Below are 9,425 nucleotides of genomic sequence, written 5' to 3' on the forward strand. Positions count from 1 at the left end.
GCAATTGTCTGCCAATCTCATTAAAGCACCGAGTCCTTAGGACAAGGTCACACCATACTCGCCTTTATATACTCAGTGCCAAATACAGTAATACCGCAATTACTAATGAGTAACAGTACTCTCCATTTGCTGAACTGATGGATGGAGCTTAATCTTAACCCTGCAGAACAAGTACTATCAGCCTCCTTTAAAGGAACACAAAGAAGTTAAGCAATCTATGCCAGTTCCCCGAGCAGGTAAGTAAAGTTAGGGTTCAACCTGTTAGGTTAGGGCAAGCATAAAGGGCATGTTGTTTCTGTTCCACTACACTGCACATTTTTACTGTTGCATCCAAAACACAGAGATGGGACATGGCCCCCACAAACCTGGCATTATGAGTCAACAGGGGAGAGAGCTGCATGTACAAAATCATTCTAAGACAGTGCAGTTGTGGGCAAACAGACATGGGTGTGCACAGACTGAATGATCATGAAGACAGGAAGTAAAGGTAAGAAAGAAATTGGCAGGGAGAGGGGAGGCTGTGGTTTAAAGGCTTAGTCAACAAGAGAATTAGGAAGAGAATCCTGGCCAGATGCGGAAAGTAAGTTTGGTTCTCTTCTACATCCACTGCTGCATTGGAATAAGCTCAAGAAATTAATATTCTGAGTATAGTATAGATGACAACACTGCTAACGTCAATATTTTGACATTTCAGAACACCAAACTGATTAAATGTACAAGAGTATAAATGCCAGCAAGGATGATGATTTCTCAGAAGCATCACGCATTATCCTGAGAGTGGTTTTTGAACACTGCCAGAATCCACAGGCGGGACATTATGAGCGGATTTCTTCATGTCTTGAGCCTCATCAATGTATTCTGCTGTGTTCCAAGTGCTAATTAAAATTGCACACTGTTGCCAAAGTAAAAGCAAAAATGCTTACATTAAAATAAGTATCTAATTGAAATGGGTCAAAACAGAGAGTGTGATTCCAAGTTGACATGCAGTTCTTACCCCTACCCTATAGTTGTCCGGGGAGCAGGCTGAGACGCGGACATAAAATTTAATAGTGCATATTTCCTGGCATTTATAATTATTCAAAATAAGCTAGACCTTTAAAGTTATTGAAAAAAAAAAAAACTTCCCAAGCAAGCCATCATTCCATTTTATCTTCAAATGATGGAAATTATTTGATTTGGAATTCTGAGGTTAAATGTGAAGGATAAATATCTGAAGAATTTGGCAGGTAGAACGACCCCAACCTTCTTCACAAGTTGAATAATAATTTAGCATTTTAATTCATGCATTGAGAATTGTTTGCACCTCTACCAGTAATAGTTAGGTAAAAACAATTCAAACTTTAACCTGCAGTTATTGAGCTTTCAATATGCATTATATCTTATTTGCAATATCCAATTCAAATATATAGTTAGGAAATTTTATCAACATCTTTTTTCTTTTGAAAATTGTCTCAGCATAATGATTTGTAGAATAAACCCTTTAATATTTTGTGGGGCCAGGGAGATGGCTCAGTGGAATAAGCACTTCCCTGGCAAGTACAAGGACCTGAGTTCAATCCCTGGTTCCACCAAAAAAAAAAAAAAAATTTTTGTTTGGCTATAAAATAATTCATCATGCACTAAGAATTAAACTTGTAGGCTGGGGAGATAGCTAGGTGGTCTAAGCGCCTGCCTAGCAAGGGCAAGGACCCAGGTCCAATCCCTGTTACTACATGTAGTTCCAGCCCCAAAACCAGGTGTGGTAGTGCACACCTGTAATCCCAACACTGGGGAGCCTGAGACAGGAGGATCACTACAAGAGAGTGCTGTGTAGTGAGACCTACGAAATAAATAAATGAATTAAATAATTTAAAAAATAAAAGGGCTGGGGAGATAGCTCAGTAGAATAAGCGCTTTCCTAGCAAGCCCAGGGTCCTGAGTTCAATCCGTGGTACCCCGAAAAAAAAAAAAAAAGTAAAATAAAGATTATTTTAAAAATATAAATAAATAAAAGAAACTTATGACACGTACTGACAGGCACCTTCTGATAATCATTCCTGCCCACTCTGTCTAGCCAGCGCCCTGCTGAACAATGTGTTTCCTAGGACCTAGCCCTAGAGAATTCCGAGTTCACAGGCTCTACTCTAGCACCAAGCCACTTCCCACCTCCCCCGCTACGCACATGCTCCACCACTGCCCGTGGGCCTGTAGGTACCATTCTTGCCCCATCTGCCATTGGCAGACACATCTTGCCGGACCCACTCCAATGCCACTTCCTTCTGGGATGCCAGGGCTGCTCCTAAAGCAGAACTCATGTCTCTTCCTGGAACTGTCACACCATTTCATTCATTCCTCAACCCTGGTACTTAGCTACTTCAAAGTAACTGTGGATAGAAGGACCTTCTCATTTATCTTTGTTCCTCTAGGGCTCTGTACAACTCTTACCATGTAACAGATCGTCAAGATGTTGGCTGGAAAGGAAATACTAATATCTGGTGGCTGGATGCAGCAAACTGAAGACAAATCTTACAACTGAGAATAGGGCAGTTGAATCCATCAGAAAAAACAAAAAACACACAACTGAATGCCAAGTCAACACTTGATGCCAACCTAAAGTCAGTCTAGGAGTAACTAAAAACCATGTAATTAGAGAACAGGAAATTTCAAGACAATTGATGCTGCCTGTTGCTACACAGACGAGAAAACTGAGGCCCCCGGCACAGGGCTGGTTTCGTGACTACTCGGGCAGGTCAGCTAGCCTGCAAGCTCACAGCGTCCCCATTACAGTCCACCATCTCTGTGGAGAACTTTTCTTGCCAGCTACAATCACCAGAGGCGACATCTCCAGTCTAATATCCAACACTTTGCTCACTTGGACACGGAAGCAGAGCACACTGCTGTAAGAAAACCAGCTGTTAAGTAAAAACACATGCTTGCTGGGTGAATCCACCTGGGCCTCATGCACCTCCCTGAAGGGTTAAACAATGCTGCCCAGCTTAAACTACAGTGTTTTTAAAAATATATATACTTTTTTAAAAAGCAGAATAGTTATGAAAAATACTCTTGAGACAAAGACAATCACTTGTTTTCAGAGAAGCTAGCTATGCTACCCACAAAACAGACAGGGTCCACTAAACACTGGTAAGGATACCTAGTCACATGAAGTAGGCTTTCCCACAGTACACTGTGAAAACACTAGAGGGAAACGACTGGCAGATTTGGAGGAAATGTTAAGTTGCCTTAAGTCAAATCGACTTACTGTTGTACCTTTAGTTATTCACTATGGGACAGACTTTTACTAGAAACCTTAGAATACACTAGAAACTATGTGTTTATCAAGCTGTAAAAACAAAATCAAATTGCATTAAATTTAGTTTTCTAAGGCTCTGGGACTTGGACCCAGGGTCTTTGCACTGAGCTACACGCAACAAGGTCTGACTACACTGCTGAAGCAGAGCTAGAAACTAATTCTCCGGCCTCAGGCCTCCAGTGTATTGGGACTACATGTGGGCACCACCATGCCTAGCTTAAAAAGGAATATCTAACCAGTTACATTAGGTCATGAACACCACTACTACAACAAATACTAAAATTGAATATTTAAAAATGGTTTGTAGCATTGGAAATAAACTTTTGTTTATACAGCTAGTGCTATTACACAGCTAAATATAATGGAAGAAAAATGTGAGTAAAAGTTAAGAGATGATAATGACTGGTGTCTGAGCTTCAGTTTTCTTAGCAATTATTATTTTTTTTTTTTTGGTGGAACCGGGGATTGAACTCAGGCCCTTGCACTTGCCAGGGAAGCGCTTTTTCCACTGAGCCATCTCCCCGGCCCCTTTAACAATTATTTTGATTTATGAATTATCCCTGCCTAATTTTTTAACCCCAACATTTGTCATTGGGGTGAATGTGCTCAGAGGAATGTGAATCATTGTCAGGTTAGGCAAAGCATTATTAGGATAAAAGTATCCCAGCAAAATAAATATTTGCTATCCCAGCACTCGGGAGGCAGGAGAATCACTGAGTTTGAGGCCAGCCTGGGTTACATAGGGAGTGTACGGTTAGCGTGAACTATATAATGAGACCCTGTCTCAAAAAAATCTAAAATATTTTTCAAAGCCACAATTTTTATTGCTGCTTTCTGAAAATTTAACCACAGTAGTGTTCTCCTCCATGAAAGCATACACCTGAGTTACAGCATATATATAATTATATATATATATATTATAATTGATACATTATATATATATTATGATACAAAAGAACAATCTGAAAATTTAAGGCCTTGAAATCAAATAAACAAATTTATACAAGCTGGAAAGGAGATACCAAGTGAATTAGTTTGAGAAGTCACAAGTGTATTACGCATTTGAAGTAATCTGGGTCATAGACAACAGCTAGCGGGGTCTGCACACCAACGACGGCAGCTAAGCGACTGATTTCTGCGAGAAGCAGGGTGCATCCCTGTCAGGGCCTCAGAAAACACGGGCAAAACATCCTGGTAAAAAAGAAAAAAACTAACTATTAAGGAGAGTGAAACCAAAATATAAGTTCACAGCTCAAAAGCACTTAAAGGAAAAATTTTTGTTCCCGAAATATATGCAAGTTAGACTCAAAACATTAGGAAAGGGTAAAAAGTTATTCCAAATATCACGTGCACTCTTCTGATTATCAGCAGCTGTTTTACAATAGCCAAAAGAAGTAGCATCTCGTAGCTGGGGAATAAAGACAAAACAGGATAGTGAAGAACTCTGAGAGATCAAATCCAGGGGAGCCTGCGCAGCATGAGCTGGGGGGGCACATAAGCTCTCCTCTACCTCCTGAACTTCAAAATGAAAGCCTCAGCTAGCTGGAATTACACAGTGACATTCGTGACCATTAGTAACGAATTCACTGGAAGATCTGAGATTATAGCTTTCCATTAAGTAAATGATTAAAACTGTTGTAAGCATGACGTCTATATTGTTTCTGTGACGAGAAAGGAAGGTTCTTTCTTTTCTGAGAGAGAAACCTGGAATCAGGAGCTTGCTAAATCATCACCAAGGCTCTGAGTCAGGATTTTGGAATTTTCCAGAAGCTTAAAGTCCAATACAAGATATGTACATCTGACTGTGAATAAGCACAGCACAGATTTGGTCCATAAGCAGAACTCACCTTTATGCACTCAGAATGCCTTTGATAAAGCATTCCTATAAACAGAGCATACTCTTCATTAAATCCTATTTATAATGGTTCCATCCACATAATCTCCTGCCAGAGAAATGATTTTAGAAATAAGACTCGCTCCTGACGACTCCAGCTAAGTCCTAACAGGTACATTAGAACCAGAGGCACAGCAGTCTCTGCGAAACAACTGAGCTTATGCCCTTCAGACATGCACAGAGCGGAGCCCAGAAAGGATAAAACATGATGAGTATAAATGAAAATGACCGCCAAAGAAGGAAATAGCACTCCCAAAGCCCAGAGACAGAGTCAGCTCCCGCAAATTCAGTGTGAAGCTCGTACTGGGCCCAGCAGTGTATTTTTTTTTTTTAAAAGCCTTTACAGGCAAAGCATTTCATTTTTTTTTTAAACCTCAACTCTTAGTTTTCCCCTTGTCAATAAAATGGTGAGTAAATGAAATAAAGGATTACAGTTTATGAAATAGATATGTGGCTCTTATGGTTCAGCAAAGTCACAGGCTGCCAAAATACATTTTCAGTTGAGAAATACAGATATTAATAAAACTGTACTTTATTCAGTGTCTGCATATGAACTGTACCTGTATCAGTGTCTGCAAAGTGAACTGTATTACACTAATCATCTGAAATACTATTTCATTTGGTGTTGACTGTCAGCTTCAGGCAGTGTTCTTAGACTGAGGTGTGCATTGCTACATACTGGGAAACTTGTTCACAGTGCAGAAACCCTGAGTCCTAGGGCCAGCCAGATAGCTCAGTAGACTGAAGCACCTATTCAGGAAGACGCAGGGACCAGGGTTCAAGCCCTAGCGTGCCGTGCTAGCGCTGGCCCCACCCCCGGGGCGCGCTGAGCCGGAGACTGAGACTGCAGTGGTAGTGCACACCCATAATCCCAGTGCCTGGGAGGCTTAAAACAGAAGGACCACTGTGAGTCTGATCTGTGTAGTGAGACCCTGTAGACCATGTGCTAAATACATTTAAAAAGAATAATAAAGAAAGCCCTAGGACAACATTGGTGCTTTAGAGACCAGAAGGTAAGTGAGAATCCGTCAGGCTAAAGATAAAGCGCAAGCACTTAGAACATAAAGGTGAGTACAGGCTGACACAGCACTGGCTGTCGTCAGCACAGTCACTACATTTCCCTTCTCTGCCCTCAAATTTGAGGATTACAAAGAACTCTCTAGTTAAGGGTTTAATGCTTTCCTGCAAATCTTGACAGGATGGGCCCATCTTGCTGTTTTTAACACAGGAGTTCAAGAATCTAAAATGCACTTGGAATAGACTGACACAAACTTCAGGAGCTATAAGAAACCCTGAGTCTAATCCAATGCTCAACTTAAGGAAAATGAGAGAAAGGGGTCACTTGTGCTCACTTGGTCAGACACTTTAGCTGGAGAGGCAAAGAGAATCCAAGTGTTTCCATGATACAGGGTTCTTTCATCAAAGCATTTGATGTTGTACTATAGTAGTGAGAAAAAATATAGGGAACTAATTTCAACATTTTGTGGACCATCATAACCTGGGTTCAACAGTAAGCAGTACGAGTTTGTGCGCTCTGTAATGGTAACTAACAGAAGCTCTGAATCCCTGGCTCATAAAAAATGGAACAATGCAATTTGGTCACAAAACTATAATTGTTAATCTTTAATTAATAAAATAGTTATCTGATTTATTGTGGAAGACTGCATGCTACTCATCAGCTTTCCATTGCTTTTCAAAATAATATTTTCTGTTTTCAAATCCTCACAACACAATAGCTACTTGGTAGCTACAACAACCACAACCACGACCACAGCAGACTTCTCAACTTCCCATTTCTGAACTCACATCTAATATTCACCCTGTTCATCAGTTAGAATTATTTTCCAGGGGCTGAGGATGTATCTCAGGGCTTAGCACCTGCCTAGCAAGCGTCAGGTCCTGAGTCCGATTCCTGGTACCAAAAAATTATTTTCTACCAACAGAGCATTTCTTTTACCAGGCATGAATACAATACCCTGCTTGCTACTCATAGATTTATGCTAAAGTTGAATCACCAGAGCATGTTATCATCCTAATCTGGTTTTATAACTTAAAGTTATTATAGAATAGTATTTGAATTTTCATTAATATTTACATTTTTAAAACATTCCTGTTATTTAATGATAGTGCTATAATTCTAATCTATATCTTTCTCAATTTTTATTTATTTGTATTTTAGGAAAGGGTCTACAGAGTGTTCAGGGCCTCACTAGATCGGACTCGTAGTGATCCGCCTGTTTACAGCCTCCCAAGCACTGGGATTACAGGCGTGCAACACCAAGCCCAGTCTCAATGGCTGTCTCAGTGTACCCCAGGGGTGGGGCCGGCACTGCAGGCCTGGGGATTGAACCCCAGGCCCCTGTGCCTGCTTGCAGGCACTTTAATCCACTGAGCTATTTGGCTGGCCCTTAACTTTTATTTTTAAAGAGTACAAAATAGTATTAAAATAGAAAAGTTACAAATGATACAGAATTTCACTAAATAAAATACAAATTTCACAGTATCTTAATTTTATAATATATAATATAAAAACATAGTATTTTGGCTATTATTTACCTTCTGATGAGATGTGCTGGTTTTTCTGTGTTATATTGTTTTTTCTTTTGAGACAGGGTCTCACTACATTGCCCTGGCTGTCCTCAAACTCGTAATCTTCCTGCTGCAGTCCTAGCAATGTTTTGAAGATTTGGAATACATATTTGAAGGTATCCTTTCCTGAACTTGGGAGTGAATTTTAGTAGGTTGAAGTAACTTAAGAAAATGAAATTTCTGTATAAACTAGACATGTAATTATCCGCACAGTACTTACACAGGAAATGTGTGAACACAAAAGTTTACATTTATATTTGTTTTAAAAATCTAAATATGCTCACTTCAGTAAGAGCTTGAGATCGTGCTGTCTCACACCAGACAGCGAGGCAGATCTGGAGGAAAGATCTAATTGAAGATCCCGCAACTTTCCCACATTTCCATGTTGATCCTGTTACTGGTCCGAACACTTCAGAGCCAGCTGGACATGGTCACTTCTGTCCTTTCTCTACTGGTTACTTGAAAGAAAATACAGCTTTTGGAACACGTCTTTCCCCAGGCCTGATGTACAAAGTGAGAGGTGCATTTTGCAGCAGGCATTTGGCCACTTTAGTGAGACAGTGAATGAATAATTGCATCAACAAGCAACAAAAGGATACTTCCTGACAATTCATACAGAACAGGATGTGGATGATTTTCCACAAAAGATACAGAGAGTAACAAAACTTGAGCAAGAAACCTTTAGAGGTCATAGGGTTATCAGTTATCTTTTGATTTCCAAAATGATCTATATAATTTGACCTGAACATGTTTTTAATTGGCTCACCCAAAACAACCCAACCCAGACAATTTTATGGGGGATGGTCCCATGAATAAAGCTGATGCAGCCCTGTAAGCTGTCCTGTTTCACCCAGGATAAGGACATTCTGCAGGCCACTGATCGGTTCCTCAGGTCCACTGGCAAGGTTACAGTCAGCTCCTTCCTGCAAGCGTTTTAAGCCCACCTTGACCCCTCACCTGGGCCTCCTGCCCCACTGCCAGACCACCAGGCGCGGCCCTCAGCTGCTCCCCAAAGCAGCTCAACCCAGTTTTAAACTTGATGAGAATCTGGGATCAGGTCCCTGACAGCAAAACCCTAATGAATCAACGCTGGACTTTCACTTGTAAGGAAGTTTCCAGGCAGCTTAAGTGTTCCGGGAACAATTCGCTTTGCTTTTGCTAATCAAAAGGTTACAAAAGCACAGGTGAAATCCAAAGTTGGCTCAGGGGACAGAGGTGCCACGGTCCGCCTGGCTGGAAGGCGCGGCGATCACGTGAGGGGCCGGGGCAGAAGCCCCCCTACTACTGCACCGTCCCGGCTGGACCCCTCCGCGGCGCGCTCCGGGGCCGGGGCAGGCGGAGCCCGGGGCCCGATCCACGCCGGCAGGTGACAGCGAGGACACGTCCCCACCACCACTCGACACTCCGGCCAGAGCGGCCGCGCCGCGTGCAGACCCCGAGCCCCACTTGTTGTGACCCGACACCCCCCCCCCAACCCCGAGTTTCTCCCGGCCCAGGTGCTTCGGAAACTGCCCACGGCCGGGCAATGTGACGGTGACAGGAGACCATAAATATGCAGGACAGATGCAGCCAGGATAGCAGACGCGCGGGGCCGGCGCTCGCGGGGGACGGGCAGCTGGAGCCGGGCCCGAGCCGCCGCGGCCGCGCTGCCAA

The 9,425-nt window shown here is 42.1% G+C and overlaps 1 protein-coding gene across 2 annotated transcripts in view; it reads left to right on the top strand.

Moving 5' to 3' along the window:
* Window positions 1-424: 424 nt before the first annotated feature.
* Window positions 425-9,425, top strand: part of Tapt1 (transmembrane anterior posterior transformation 1) — a 70,090-nt gene continuing 61,089 nt past the window's right edge. The window contains exon 1 of one of the 2 annotated variants that reach the window (XM_023699510.1): window positions 425-487. In XM_023699510.1, the coding sequence (XP_023555278.1) occupies window positions 463-487 (25 nt within the window). In that variant the 5' untranslated portion in view covers window positions 425-462. Of the gene's footprint in view, window positions 488-9,309; window positions 9,420-9,425 lie in introns of those variants that run through there. The other variant, XM_023699501.1, reaches the window with a different exon arrangement.

The sequence above is a fragment of the Octodon degus genome, unplaced genomic scaffold (assembly GCF_000260255.1).
Source record: "Octodon degus isolate 3935 unplaced genomic scaffold, OctDeg1.0 scaffold00006, whole genome shotgun sequence".
Taxonomy (NCBI): Eukaryota; Metazoa; Chordata; class Mammalia; order Rodentia; family Octodontidae; genus Octodon; species Octodon degus.